At 39.4% G+C, this 16,114-nt stretch overlaps 1 protein-coding gene across 1 annotated transcript in view; it reads left to right on the top strand.

Annotated features, from left to right (window-relative positions):
• PTPN13 (protein tyrosine phosphatase non-receptor type 13) overlaps positions 1 to 14,110 on the top strand; it is a 179,683-nt gene extending 165,573 nt beyond the window's left edge. The window contains 6 exon segments of the mRNA XM_014563749.2: positions 4,181 to 4,329; positions 5,989 to 6,079; positions 7,793 to 8,130; positions 9,566 to 9,781; positions 10,789 to 10,851; positions 13,373 to 14,110. Of these exon segments, the coding sequence (XP_014419235.2) occupies positions 4,181 to 4,329; positions 5,989 to 6,079; positions 7,793 to 8,130; positions 9,566 to 9,781; positions 10,789 to 10,851; positions 13,373 to 13,468 (953 nt within the window). The 3' untranslated portion in view covers positions 13,469 to 14,110.
• The last annotated feature ends 2,004 nt before the right edge of the window (positions 14,111 to 16,114 follow it).

Genomic DNA, 16,114 nt, shown 5'->3' with positions numbered 1-16,114 from the left:
AAATTCTCAGTGGCTTGGAGCAAAACATGTAAATAAACATATAAATGCTTTGAATGGAAACACAAAGACACAATTTTGCCATCTTAGAATAAGAAGTCAAGGAGCACATTTTACTTGTAGTAAAATAAGGAGACTACCTCAAAGATAAGAAATTATTACTTTTGAATCTCAACCTCATTTTTTTACATTTTTTTTATTGAGTAATAGTCATTTTACAATGTTGTGTCAAATTCCAGTGTACAGCACAGTTTTTCAGTTATACATGAACATACATATATTTCATTGTCACATTGTTTTTTTCGCTGTGAGCTACCACAAGATCTTGTGTATATTTCCCTGTGCTATACAGTATAATCTTGTTTATCTATTCTACATTTTGAAATCCCAGTCTGTCCCTTCCCACCCTCAGCCCCCTTGGCAACCACAAGTTTGTATTCTATGTCTGTGAGTCTGTTTCTGTTTTGTATTTATGTTTTATTTTGTTTTTTTAGATTCCACATATCAGCGATCTCATATGGTATTTTTCTTTCTCTTTCTGGCTTACTTCACTTAGAATGACATTCTCCAGGAACATCCATGTTGCTGCAAATGGTGTTATGTTGTTGGTTTTTATGGCTGAGTAGTATTCCATCGTATAAATATACCACATCTTCTTTATCCAGTCATCTGTTGATGGACATTTAGGCTGTTTCCATGTCTTGGCTATTGTAAATAGTGCTGCTATGAACATTGAGGGTGCAGGTGTCATTTTGAAGTAGGGTTCCTTCTGGATATATGCCCAGGAGCAGGATTCCTGGGTCATATGGTAAGTCTATTCCTAGTCTTTTGAGGAATCTCCATACTGTTTTCCACAGTGGCTTTCTTTGCTTCCCTCTCCCACTCTTAATGATTTAGATGTCTTCTTTTACAATTTTGTGTTTATTCTATTTGTAATTCATGGCAGTTATCTCCTTTCCAGTTATGAGTTTCTCATTTTTGTAGCATCCTGCTTCTTTTGTATTTAGAGTAGACCTGCCAGTATTTCTTTTAGCATGGGTTTAGTGTTGCTAAACTCTTTTAGTTTTTGCTTGTCTGTAAAGTTCTTTATCTCTCCTTCTATTCTAAAGGATAGCCTTGCTGGATAGAGTATCCTAGGCTGCATCTTGTTTTCATTCAGGACTTTGAATGTATCTTGCCAGTCCCTTCTGGCCTGTAGAGTTTGTGTAGAGAAATCAGCTGAGAGCCTTATGGGGGTTCCCTTGTAACTCACTCTCTGTTTTTCTCTTGCTGCCTTTAGGATCATTTCTTTATCCTTGACTCTGGCCAGTCTTGATTATGATATGTTGGTGTGGATCTGTCTAGGTTCTTCCTGTTGGGACCCTCTGAGCCTCCTGTACTTGGATATCTGATTCCTTCTTTAGGTTTGGGAAGTTTTCAATCATGATTTCTTCCAATACCTTTTCAATCCCCTTTGTTCTTTCTTCCCCTTCTGGAACCCCTATTATGCGTAGATTGGCACGCTTTATATTATCCCTTAGGTCCCTTATACTGTTTTCATTGTTTTTATTTGTTTTTCTCTCAGCTGTTCTGATTGGGTGCTTTCTGTTGTCCTGTCTTCTAGGTCACTTATTCGTTCCTCTGCATTATCTAGTCTGCTTTGCACAGCCTTTAGGTCAGCTCTCATCTCAACAAATGAGTTTACTAATTCTACTTCGTTCTTTATAGCTTCTATTTCATTTTTGACATATTTTATATCTCTAAACACTATTTCTTTTAGTTCCTTCAGTACTTTGATCAGTCCTTTTTTGAAATCTTGATTTAGTAGGCCATCAATGTCCATTTCCTTGATCGTGCTTTCAGGGGATTTCTCTTGATCTTTTAATTGGAGGTGGTTCCTCTGCTTCTTCATATTGCTAATATCTTTCTGTCACTGTGGCCGGTGGGCAGTTGGGTCACTCTCCTCCCCTCCCAATGCTGCACTTAGATGCTGCGCTTGGGCGAGGCAGGTGGGTGGATCGCGCCCCCTCCCAGCACCGTGGTCAGGTGTTGTGTTCCTGCCAGGAAGGCAGGTGGCCACCCTGCCCTCTCCCGGCACCAGTTGCCCTGCTGCTCTGTGCAGCTGCCTGCTCCACCTCGGGTAGGCGTTCCGTAGGCAGGCTCCAGGAAGACCATGGAACGGCCCCACCCCTGCTCTGTGCCAAATCTCAGCTCCTTGTTTGTCTTGGCAGCGCGAGTTCTCTGAGGTGCCAGGGCAGAAAGATCCTATCTGCCTCAGGCTGTAAACAAGTCTCAGTCCTGCCTAGGAGGTTGCGGAGCCCCTGGGTGAGGATTCAGGTCTCGGCCCCACCCCCGCCCGGGCTCTGTGCGCAGGAGGAGATGGTGGCTGTGGCTGCACCCCGCCTCTCTTCTCACGAGATGTGCCAGTAATGGCGCCATGGGTCTGAGGAGCCAAAGGCTACGGCGCCCCTCCCTGCAGGGCACACCAGCCTTGTTTCTTTGCTTTTTTCACGATGTATGGGGACCGAGGTTGTTCTGCTCCGTATCCCCTCCCAGCCACGGTGCACAGAACCCTGCAGTCCCCCAGGGCTGCCTTAGTGCAGCCGCCTCAGTCCTCCACCAGTGCAGGCGGCCTGTCCCAGCCCCAGCTGCCGCCTCGCATCTCAGGCTGGGTGTCGTGGGGACCCTTTGTGCCCATTTAACTTAGTTCTGTTGGTCAAGGGGTGCTCGGGGCAGATTTTAGCCTCAGAGGCTCCCCCTCCATCCCGTTGGCCTCTCAGTTGGAGAGGGGAGACCCAGCAAACGAGCGCTGTTCCTCCTTTGCCACTCCCTCCATGCGGGACCGGTCCCGCACTGTTTTATTTTTTCTTATTTCTTTTTTCCTTTTCTTCTACCAGATTTTTGGCATCTTTGTCCTTCGAAGAGGGTGGTGTTCTGTTGGAGTTCAGCAGGTGCTCTGGTTGGTTGAGTGGGTCCATAGATGTGAGTTTTGGTGTATTTGTGGGAGAGGGTGAACTACAAGCGTCCCTCTACTCCGCCATCTTGCCTCTCCTCCTCAACCTCATTTTTAAGAGCAAGAGTCAGTTGGTCTGTCCTCACAATTATTGCGTCTCTCATTTTATTCTGAGTCAGGTGAGAAGTGAAGTTCTCTCCAGTGTTTAATGTTATACTAATGCAGTGAAAGAACATGGTTTTGTAATTTGAAGTCTTAGTTGTTGAAAGATATTAGAGACATTGAGAGAACACTTTTTTGATTCAGGTAAGACCATTAGTGTTAGTGATGCTCTTGTCAAATCCTGTAGCCCAGGCTCATCTTTCCAGCCTCAGCTCCTGTTGCATTTGCACTCAGTTCTGTGAATGTTTACAGTTACTTCATGTGATTGATTTTTTCACAACCAGGCTTTGCCCCAGCCATTACACTTCCTGAGTATCTCACACAATGTGGGGCATTACTCTTGCCTGCATAGTAGCTGCATCATCAAAATCCTTATATCAGTCAATTGACATAATTAAAGCTACACTTGTGCAGACGATAGCGAGAAGTCTCTCCTACTTTTTCCAGGATAGTAGTTGCCTTCTGTTATCAGCAGTTTCCATAGATAGAGCAGGTACTAGCTAGACACATAACTCTTCTTAGAAACTGATATCACTTGTTTGATAAAATCCCACAGACCCTTAGGATTTCATTTACATGGAGAAAACTATCAAATGCCAGAGACTGTGGCACTGAGTACCATGGGTGGTAGAGAGGGGAGAAATCACTGTTTCCACTGCAGTGCCCCCTGTAAAGCATTTCTGGAGCATCTCCCTTCATCTTTTCTCCATGTGCTCAGAAACCAATTTAAATGCAAAGTAAAAACAGGACTAAATACATTTTCATCAAGTAAACAGTACCATTTGACTTCAGAGAAGCAAAAGCAAACAATTTAAACTCCTTTATAAACTATAAGTAATTGAAAGGCAGGAGCCTTAAGAACTCTGAACAGTCAGTGAAATGTTCCCTTAAAAGTTGGGTACAGGGACCTTGCTGTGGCCAGAATTTTCCTATGTTGCTTGTAGTTATCTGCCTACCTATTAATTCTATTGCCTTATTAATTGAAAGACTCTCAGTTTTGTAAAAATAGATGAAATTAGTTCTCTTACTTGATTAAATCAGTTCTGGGGGAAATTTTTTTTAAAAAATCAACTTCTGTCTTCTTGTCAGATCCTCTCTTTCTGACAAATGAGGAGCTCGCCACACTCCCCATCGTCAAAGTGCTTCCCTCGGGTAAATACACTGGTGCTGAGTTGAAATCAGTCATTCGAATGTTACGGGGTTTACTAGATCAAGGAATTCCATCTAAGGAGCTGGAGGTAAGGAGCTTCTGACAATGGTTCTTTCTCAAACAAAGTTTTGTGCAAAGTTGGGAGAAATTTTGAAAACTTTAAAAATGTCTATTACTTTACAACTTTACTTCCAACTATAAAAGCACCATCTTATTATTTCTAGCAGTAAATTAATTTTTCTAATTAGGATCCTAATAGTATGGATTTAAAGGGATCTCTCTAACTACTTTGGATAAATTGATAAATCTCCCTGCAGATTATCCTCATAATGTAAGGATAAAGAGTTTTTTTAAAAAATCAAGTAACAATTCCAACCATCCACTAACTTCATAATTAATACACTATACATGTGATTCATCATTAGCAACAGTTTTTAATTTATTATAGCTCCAAGAATGTGCCCCCTAGTTGAAAGCAGCAATGGGTCAGAGGCCTTGCTCCTGTGGTCCTGCTGGCCCCATCCATTATATACCAAGAGGCCAAAGAGTAATGTAGCACCACTGTGGTTTGGGGGTCTACCTTGCCTGTCTCCCTCAAACCATCTGCTTACTTGTCTACTTCCTGAACTGTTTATAGCCACTGAAGTGAAAGGAACCAACTTCTAATGGGAACTTCTACAGTGTGCTGGATGCTTTGTATTTGATGCTTTCAGTATGTTCAATACCATTTTATAGATTTGGAGACAAGTTCATGATAGTTAAGCTATATTCTTCCTCTCCATTTTGCAGGAGAGACCTCTTCTTTTAAGGTCTGAAGTTTAAATGTCACTGTCTCGGAGACCTTGCATCACAACCCTTTACTAAGTAGATGTTTGTTTTTAATCACAGCAGCTTGTTAATTTCTTCAAAGCATATATCGCAATATTTGGTGGTTTACTTCTTTACTGCCTGTTTCTCCCAGTAGGCTGTAATCTCCAGGAGAGCCCAAATCATGTCTTCTTTCTCACTGGTGTATTCCCAGCATTTATTACAGTGCCTTGCATATAGTAGGCACTTTCAATATATGTTTGTTGAGTTGGCTGGCTGGCTGGCTGGCTGGATTAATGAACAAGTGAAAAGTGAGAAAGTGTTGACTTTAGAGGCTTTGGACTATCTAACCACAACTCCACTACATGGAATATTCTGTGACCCCAGAAACAATATGGTCAGGAAATTCTGCTCCAGCTTATTACTTTAAGCCAAAGATTTTTTTATATATAAGTTCTGCTTTTTTTCTAACATGAAATTATAGACATCTTTAAACTGAAGTTTGAAATTAAGGTACAAAGTGCTGCCTCACAAAGTTAGTTGCTACAACATGTTATGTTAAAGATACTTGCAACAATGGGGGGAGCAGGGTAGAGCCCAGTGGTAGAGCGCATGCCTAGCATGCGTCAACCCTCAGCACCTCCATTAAATAAATAAATAAACCTAATTACCTCCCCCCACAAAAACAAACAAACAAACAAATTTTTTAAAAATTTGAAAAAATTTTTTAAGATATTTGCAACAGTATATTTCAACAACTGGTATATTGAATTAGTATTGGGATTTTAGGCTTATTTATCTTGACAGGACATATCTATTTAACACTCACAGTTTGCCCTGATCAATAGTTTTGCACCCTGCACATTTAAAGCATTTGCAATTATTACTGAATTACTACTTATCTCAACAAATTTCGTTTTATTTCCATTTTTGCTTACAGAATCTTCAAGAATTAAAACCTTTGGATCAGTGTCTAATTGGACAGACTAAGGAAAACAGAAGAAAGAACCGATATAAAAATATACTTCCCTGTAAGTTCTAATTTGGCTTCAAATCAAATGTATGTTCAATATAATTTAAAACTTATGTGCTAGTTGACCTTTTATGTCTCTCACGTAAGTGTGCACTCACACACACCCCCACACTCAGAGATTTACATCAGTAACAAATAAATTTAGATATACAGTGTTAATTCTTCTAAAATTATCTGTGTTTTCTGAAAATTGATTAGAGGAATCTTAAGCATTTCTTCAGACATTCACGAATTTTTAAAGTCTTTTTAAAAATATAAGTTGACTTCTGGGTAAGCAGTTTCTGAGTTCATGTGTCAGTGATAGTCTATTTATTCCACCATTTAAAGTTTAGAGAAATGTCTGTGGTACATAATAGCTGTATACACGCATGTGGCCACAGTGGTACTATCAAATTGCATTGTACTTTGAATTGTTTCAGAACCGGAAGGAAAAAATAACAATTATTTTTACCCATATTTTACCCATTTCACCAATCAACATGTGATTTTTTTAAATATATATGAATATATGTATATAGCTAAAATAGTAACATCTAGCAACCTCTTATAATAATCACCAGCCACATTTACACATATTAGCTATTAGATTACACCATATGACACACTGACCTTATCTTTGCCAGGAAGTCATAAATTCAAAGATAGATAACAGGACCAATAGTGACAAATCATGCAGTAAATAATAATACAATTAAATTTTTTCAGTCAAGATAGAAGACACAAAATTCATTTTGGAAAACTTTCTTTTAAGAATTGAATTTTAGACAGGATTTTTTTTAATGGAATGGGTCATGGTCTGACATAAAGTAGGTGGTAACTATATAGGCCAAAAAAAAAAAAGGGCAGACTAGTATCTCAAGGCAGAATGGGATAAGCCATAAATCCAGAACTACTGAGTGCATTTGTTTCTGTGGACCAAGAGATAGAAGTCAAGTAATAGAACGGTAATTGATGGAGGATTTTGAAATCTATTACTAAATGTCATAATTTGGTAATCACAGAAATTAAATTTATAAATATTTGAAATAGAAATGACTTCTAATAAGTACATACAAATTAATCCTCTTGGATAAAATGGTTTATATATACTTTTCACTGGGGCAGTCTGGTTTGAAAATTTATATTTTGACTATATAAAATTACAATGCCTGGAGAATAAAGTGAGCTACCTTTTTATTTATTGTGTTAATTATTTTGGCTACTTATTTAAAACAATATAATTTAATTAGATAAGCAAGACTTACTTGTGCCAATTACATTTATAATAAGTACTTTAGTAGTTTCACTATAATACTAATTTTTCTTTCATGAATAATTTTTGGCATTGTCATTCTTACTAAATTCACTGTTGTTGTCATTATTAAAATAACAATGGAGAAGTAGCCAAGTTGTGTTTCTCTATTAAGAAGTTCTAAATGCTTTTATTAATTTATTAATTTTAATTTCTTCAACCAAATCTATGTGAACAGTACTGAATTTTCTCAGGAACTCACTGAGCTGACATCTTAAATATACTTGTAACATGAGGGAAATGAGCAAATGTAAAATATTTGACTGTACTATAATTTGAAAATACGCCTTTATTAAAATGTTTGTGATTTCATCTGTGATTATGAGGAAATCTCATAATCTTCGACTCACCTTGTTTATAAGGCTCTTGTTTAAAAATGCATGATATGGATGGCTCTGTTTTGTGGTGGGAAATTCACAGACGATGCTACAAGAGTGCCTCTTGGAGATGAAGGTGGCTATATCAACGCCAGCTTCATTAAGGTACCAGTGGGCAAAGAAGAGTTCGTTTACATTGCCTGCCAAGGACCTCTCCCAACAACCGTTGGAGATTTCTGGCAGATGATTTGGGAACAAAAATCCACAGTGATAGCCATGATGACCCAAGAAGTAGAAGGAGAAAAAATCAAATGCCAGCGCTACTGGCCTAACATCCTAGGCAGAACGACCATGGTCAGTGACAGGCTCCGACTGGCTCTCGTGAGAATGCAGCAGCTGAAGGGCTTCGTAGTAAGAGCAATGACCCTCGAAGATATTCAGGTACGTGCACCACATCCTTCCATGATTGCATCAGTTTATTTCTAAGTAATAGCCAATGACTTCCTGGTTCCCATTTCAGTGGAACGAATGCCACCTATTTTTAATCTAATATAAGCTCAGATATGACCCTCTTGATGAATCCGGCCAAACAGTTTCCTCCAGTATGTACTGTATTAAAATGAAAATGAGAATACAGGACTTTAATAGGATCAGCCATCATCCTGTGCTTAATGATGGCACAGAATGGCTCAGAAGCCATCTGCTGGAAGCTCACTTTTTAAGGTCAAATCTCTAAGTAGACTCAATAAACTTTTATTTTTTTAATTCTAAGTGGGAAATATCCCCCCATAAAGACAACATAAGTTGTTAATACGTGGACAATTGTAGCATAAATGTTTGTTGCAATTCCTATTGCAGCCCCTAAGCACTGAGTACATGTAGCCTGAATTAGATGAGAGGGTGAAGCTGCTGCCGTCTCCGCATCTCCACACCCCTCACCTTACTTCCTCCCCCGCCCAGTAACACTAGCTCTGTGTGAGTAACGTGTTCCCTATTGGAGTTTTAGCTTTCTTAAAGAAACAGAATAATTTTACTTACATAGAAACAAAGCATTCTGACTCAGTTTTACTGGTGGCATGTCAACATAGCCTGAGAATTTCCTTTATCATTTTTGATTTGTGATTTTACAAAGAACTCAAGATTACGTCTCGTCATTCCTTTGTACCAGCCTACCCATTGCCGATGCCAGCACAGTGGTTCAGTATTCCTTAAAGGATTTGTTTATTTAATCAACACATGTTTATAGAGCTTAGGCCCTATTATGGAATCGAGGGGTTCAGCAGTTAACGACACAAATAAAAGGAAATCCCTGACCTCAGAGAGCTTACTTCCTAATGAGAAGATACTGCTGTTGATGATGCTGTGGAAGAACCACGAAGGACTTGAGTGAGCCACAGGGATATCTGAGGGGGAGGGGAGCATTTCAGTCCAAAAGAGCAAGTGCAAAGGCCCTGAGACTGAACTGTGCCCCGTATTTTTCAAGGTCCCTACAGCTGGAGTGACATGGCCAGGACGAAGACAGTAGGTCTGAGAGGTAGCCTGGCCACATCGTGTGTGGCTTACAAGCCACTGCAATGATTGGGGCTTTTATCTGAGGTGAATTTGAAATGGGATCATTACAAAAAGGTGGTTGTTCATATCAAACTGTAGTTTGTTTTTAGAGTTTCCAAAAAGTAGTTTTTACCAATATTTAAAGTGTGGACCTAGCAGCCTCCTTGATAAAGGCCCTCTGTGTGCTGTTTGATGGAGTCTTCTTGTCTCTTCTACTTGTCCAATGGACAAGTCAGAATTTAAAAGGATAAAATAATATTAAGAGGCAGTTATATGTGGACAACATAATATGCCTTTATCTACTTGTTCTGTCACATAATTTCAGACAGGAGAGGTGCGACATATTTCTCATCTGAACTTCACTGCCTGGCCAGACCACGATACACCTTCTCAGCCAGACGACCTGCTCACTTTTATCTCTTACATGAGACACATTCACAGATCGGGCCCCATCATCACACACTGCAGCGCTGGCATTGGACGTTCCGGGACCCTGATATGCATAGATGTGGTTCTAGGATTAATCAGTCAAGATCTTGAAGTGAGTACAAGTTATAGGCTAAACAAGTATTTGACTAGAAATAACATGGAGTCCAATTTTTTAATAATGCGTTGTGATCTCAGAATTTATTTTATTTATAAAGTATGTATAAATGACTTAATTTTCCTACTACATAAAATTGTTTTTTAGAAAACATTCAAAACCACATACGCCATCATGAAGAAGAAGTAATACCTCAAACATATGTATTTTACTGGGTTTTATTAACCATGTGCTCAAAGCCCCTTATGCAGTATTGCATTTTACTCTATATAGTCTTTAGGCTTGTGTAAGATAGTCATTGTTGTTTAGGGATAGAAATATTGAAGCACAAAAGAAAATCTATTTTTGAAATGGAAAAGCTTATATTCTTGTTATTATTTCCTATAGTTGGGAAATATATTTCTGTTATACAAATTGATAAATTGACAAATCTTACTTAAAACCTAAATCAATATAAATCATACTTAAAATGTTAGAATATCTTACTGTACATAATATGTAATTAAAATCATTGTCTCTTGAAGAATTTGTTTAAAAAAAAAACAGTGCTATCTTGCTCTTCACATTCATATCTCCCATGATCATTTAAGTAAGACAAAATGAAACAGTCTGTTGTTCTCAAACTGTTAAATATCAGTGAAAATGAAAAGATTAGGAATTTTATTCTGAATAGCAAAATGTAGGGAAAATAATTTGCCTTGTGGTTTTTTTTTTTTTTAATGAAGATATTAGAAAATAGTCAAATTTCAGAGAGAAGAGAATTTCTTTTGGGGATTTTCCAACAGAATAGCCTTCATAGTTCTTAGAGAAATCATAAATAAAATTATCAAATGTTAGCAAAGTCAGCTCACCAACTTACTGTGAACAGAACAGTTTCCCAGGACTGCTAGAAGGGGAAGGAGATTGAGGTGCAGAAATCCTTATAAGCCACTCCTTGGTCACTCTTTGGGGGTCAAATTCAGTTACCCTTTTTATATAACATCAGATTCTGTGTCCTTTGGCAGTTTGACATCTCTGATTTAGTGCGCTGCATGAGACTACAAAGACATGGAATGGTTCAGACAGAGGTGAGTGTTGGCTATTTACTTCTATTGAATTGGGTTTTTGTGAAAGTATTTCTAGGCTTTTTTTTTTTAATGTTGCCTTATAGTTTAAAAAATGAGGAAATGCAAAATCCACAATGAATAGATTACAGAGAATTGGGGCAAAAATTTGGAGTAGTACAAAATAACACGTAATTAGTGGCACTCCTTCCCCATTTCCAACATAAAAAAGAAATAGAAGGCAAAATTTTTGCTCCAGAAACTTCCTGAGAGAGAGTAGAATCAGCAGCATTGACCAGAAGGCAGGAAGGGAGGCTGGAGTTGCTTAGCTTGGAGAAGGCACCCTTGGGGAAGAATGAATGGGTGCGTTCATTTACCCTGTTTTGATCATTTTCATTTCTCTGACCTGAAGTCAAAACATGAGTTATATCAGCCACCAACCTACAGACATGGGTCCTTCACAGGGACTGCATTACTTACAGTGTCTGTCTACTCTGCGTAGTTTCACTACCCTTTCTGTGATGTGTTGGGGGAAGAATGTGGAAGAAGCTCTTTTCATATATCTACAAATTCATATTTCTCTATCTCTTGAAGAATATGGAAGTTTACTGTCATCAAAATTAGAATGTGCCTTCTTTCCCTTCATATATATATATATATGTGTGTCCTAAATATTAAGCTGATTGACAGTCACATTTTGTAAGTAAAGAAAACATTGATTTGTGTCAGCAGTTTTTTAGACTTGGGAAGTTCACTCATTCAGCAGATATTTATCGAGTGCCTGCTTTGTATCGGGCACTTTTCTACATGCTTGGAGCGTATCAGTGAACAAGATCCCTGCTAGAACAACAAAGATCTTCTAGGGGATGGTGATGAGGAAGGCAGGTAATAAACCCATTAAAAAGGAAATCGTCTGGGATCTTTGAAAGTGATACATGCTTTAGAGGAGAAACAAAGCGTACGCTAAAGGATGAGCCATGGCAGGTGGGGTGCTATTTTAAATAGGGTGGCAGCACTGAGGAGGTAACCTTGAGCTAAGATTTGAAGGAAGGGGTCATGCAGATGTCCGGGAGTGAGAGCCTCTCAGGAAGTCCAAGGTGGGAGTGGGTCTTGTGTGTTCCAGAATAGTCCCGGCTAGTGTGGCTGAGGTGGAAGGAGAGGAGGGGAGCTGTGAGAGGAGGTGACAGGTCCAGGGCATGGGCCTTCCCCTCAGAAAAATGGAGCCATCACAGGATTGTCAGTATGAGTGACATGACCTGACACATTTTCAAGGACCACTCTGGCTGCTGTATTAAAACGAAACTCACAAATGGCATTTGTTGTTGTTTGAATAGTATTCCATTGTATAAATACTATTCAACCGACAACATAACGCCATTTGCGGCAACATGGATGTTACTGGAGAATGTCATTCTAAGTGAAGTAAGCCAGAAAGAGAAAGAAAAATACCACATGAGATCGCTCATATGTGGAATCTAAAAAAAAAAACAAAAACAAAACATAAATACAAAACAGAAACAGACTCATAGACATAGAATACAAACTTGTGGTTGCCAAGGGGGCTGAGGGTGGGAAGGGACAGACTGGGATTTCAAAGTTTAGACTAGATAAACAAGATTGTACTGTATAGCACAGGGAAATATATACAAGATCTTATGGTAGTTCACAGAGAAAAAAATGACAATGAATATGTATGTTCATGTATAACTGAAAAATTGTGCTCTACACTGGAATTTGACACAACATTGTAAAATGATTATAACTCAATCAAAAACCTTAAAAATTGTTTTAAATTAAAATAAAAATTTAAAATGTTATTTAAAAAAAAAAAAAAACATGACCCGATTTGGGAAGGAGGGTGCAGGGTTAGAAGCGGGAGGTGGGCCAGGTGGACGCTGTGGTGGCCCCGACTGGAGTGGTGGGTGTGGATACAGGGAGAGGAGGACGTTACGTCAAGTGTCGGCTGGTGGGCTGTTTGTGGTGTGAGAGAGTCAAGGATAAATGTGGGCAAGTTAGAATTCAGATTAGCAAAAAGGAAACAATAAAACAGTTGTGTGTATTCCTCTTCTTCAGAGTTGTTAACATTTCAAGACAATTCTTTTGTGTAGCTTCTTGGGTATTAATTTCTTGACATTTCAAAACATCAAGATGAGTTCAGAGTCTAGAAGAAATTTTTTAGGAAGTTTATTTTTCCATTATAAAAGTAAATCATAAATATCACCAAAGCACAAAGAATAGAAGTGGCCCATGAATCAGAGACAATTTCAGTTAGCACTCACCCACCCACCCCCAAGGCCCTTTCCCTCCTCTATCTCAATCTGGTTTCTGTCTCTTACCGTTTTTATGACACTGCACAGTTCAATATCCTGCTTCTTACATTCAACCCTATAAGATAATTTTTCCATATTTTCAAAATTACTCAAACATCACTTCCTATAGTGAAGATACATATATATGTAATATTCACATTATACATCTAAAGTCTTCTTTCCCTCTCCCTGTTTTTTTGTTTTGTTTTACTTTGTTTTGTTTTGTTTTGCTATAGGATCAATATATTTTCTGCTATCAAGTCATCCTTTACGTCCTGACACGCCTTCAAGCAGAAGAAGAGCTAAGAGAGCAGCCCCAGCCCCTGAAATGACATGGACAGAACAGCCTCTGATGTCTGTCCATTTCCCTCCTAACTTCAGCAGACACTCCTGCTCTCTATTTAAAACAAAGATCACAGGGCATCAAGTCCATACAACATCGTTAGGCTTATTCTCCTCTACCTTAGAGGGGCATTCTTAGTAACAATAAATAATGTTGAAATGCTGTATTTTTTTTACAGCTACTTTAACCTGTGATAATTATTAAAGATTTTTTTAACACTAACTGAATAATGCAAATTTTAGGGATGATTAAGGCAGCATTTGATTATAGTTGACATTGTTACCAGGACACACCAAGTATGTTTTTAATGCACCAATCTTGTTTATAGCAAAATTATTTTCCAGTATTTTAATAAACTAGAGTTATTTTATAGGGGATACTTGAAACCAGTATTTAAGCTTTAAATGACAGTAATATTGGCATAGAAAAACAGGTAGCAAATGTTTACTGTATCAGTTCTAATGTTTACTATATAGAACTTCCTGTAATATATTTATATACTTTTTCATGAAAATGGAGATATCAGATACATTTGTAACTGCATCATCTGTTATACAATATCATCTCACTTTGTAAATAAAAATACACCTTAAAACATGAACAAGCCAAAAGTGTGTGCAGACAAATTAAACATTTTCAGTGTGCTATTTTTAACGACATCCCGGCCCCTGGAAAGGCAGGAACTTCTGGACCCCAACTCCCCATCTTCCCCCTTGGTCCCAGCTGTGCCAGCCCCAGGGACCGGGAGTGTTGTCAGAAAGCCTGGGAGACCTTCGCCAAGGTCTGATTTGATGGTGAGGGTCAGGTACTGGACAACAGTGGTTAAGAACTTCAGTCTCACTTCCTACCGCCTTCCTGTGAGCCTAACTGATACATAAATCAGAGTTTTCAAGTCCTCGTTGTAATAAAACTCAGAGTTTTCTATCTTGGCTGACAAGGGGTAATGAAAGAAAACAAGATCACACCACCTGGGAGGTTTATATTTGGTCTGCCTGAAGGGAAAGAGATGGCTTCAAAGAACCTGCTTCTGATGCTCAGCGCTGAGCAAGGGTCCCGGACTCCTAATTCTGACAGTGCTACTGAACCCCGCCGTGAGTGACGCCACCCCTAGACCAAGGAAACTGCTTGGCTCATCCTCATAGGAGCGACCAATTCTGAGCTAGTTAACTGGAATTTCAGATGTTACCCGAGTGCGACGATTTGCTGGGACCTGCACCTGAAGAGCTGAGGTTATCTGAGGGCAGAAGACGGTACCAGGAAATGCACAAAACCCCAGAACGGTGTGTGTGACTCCTCACAGGAAGCAGGTGTGACTCCTTCCTCAGAAGTAGCTCTGAATCTGGCAAGAGAAGTACCACCACCATCATTCCCACTTCAATCAGAAGAGTTTTTACAGACTGGGTTATAGCTAAGGATTTCATTGGGTAGGGGGGGGTTCTATGGCTTTAAAAAGATATTTAGAAATTCCTGTCCGAGTGAGTTGGAATCATGAGACTTTGTTTTCCTGTCATAATGACAGGAAACCAGGCCAGCAGGGCTCCAGGAGCCAGTACAGCTGGAGGTGATTAGCTACCATCTGAAGTCAACAGAGAGGGGAGGGGGGAAGCTGGAGAAAGATCCTTTTTCTGGAAAGAATGTAGCTAGGAAATGGAAACTAGGGGAAGAAAATGCGGGTTTCGGTTTACAAACCCTGAATGGAAACTTCATTATAGTAAACATGTCGCCCTCCTCGTCTGGGAGGTGGCTCCACTACCTCGGAACAGGGTTAGCCACTTGCTAGGGGCACGCTGGTTAGAAAGCACGGTGATGCCACAGTGCCAGGTAGCGAATGAATAAACAGGACTTGGCTCCTAACACACGTTAGCTAGCTAAGTACCATAAAATACACACCCAAACATAGAATGGCTCAAACATAATAGAAGCTTATTTCTAGGTATCTAACAGTTCTGGGCAGGAGAACAGCTCAACAGGGCAGCTCTCCTCCCTCCAACAGTTAGGAACCCAGGCTGATGGAGGTTCTGTAATCAACACATAGCTTTTCATCCCGGAAATTGTCTCCATTTCTCCAGCCAGAAAGGGGTGAAAGGGTATGGAGGGCCACCTGTGGGGGACTTTATGAACCAGACAGGCCTGGAAGTGAAGTGCATCACTGCCATTCATTCCGTCAGCAAGAATTACTCAAACAGTGCCCCTGAGCACAAGAAAGCTGGGAAGTGAGTTGGCTGAGCAGCTGTTTCCCAGCGACAGACAACTCTGTGCTGTAGAAGGAGAAGCACGAGTTGTGATGGAGTCTATTTATAAAACTGAGCTAAAGTTGTATATTCTAGAAGAATGTACCTTAGAACAGTCCTGAGCACCTCAGGATTGGAAACATCACCTTGTCTCCAAATCAAAACTTTGTTAGATGTCATTAGTAGAAGTATTTCTGAATTATGATAAAAAGGGAAGTAACTGCTGAGAAAGGGCAAGGTGTTCACAACTGTGGTTCCATTAGCCTGCTAGAGCTCTTGGTTTTAAAATGACTAGTTATCTACACGCAATGTGATACATTCAAGAGATTAACAATTCACCAAAGCTGTCCTTTAGTCAGATACCTAGACAGTAAGAAAATGTGTTCCCATTTTATATAATTCAA

Source organism: Camelus ferus, chromosome 2 (genome assembly GCF_009834535.1).
Source record: "Camelus ferus isolate YT-003-E chromosome 2, BCGSAC_Cfer_1.0, whole genome shotgun sequence".
Classification (NCBI taxonomy): Eukaryota; Metazoa; Chordata; class Mammalia; order Artiodactyla; family Camelidae; genus Camelus; species Camelus ferus.
Note: the sequence above shows the minus strand (reverse complement) of the source record. Positions and strands in the feature narration are given on the sequence as shown.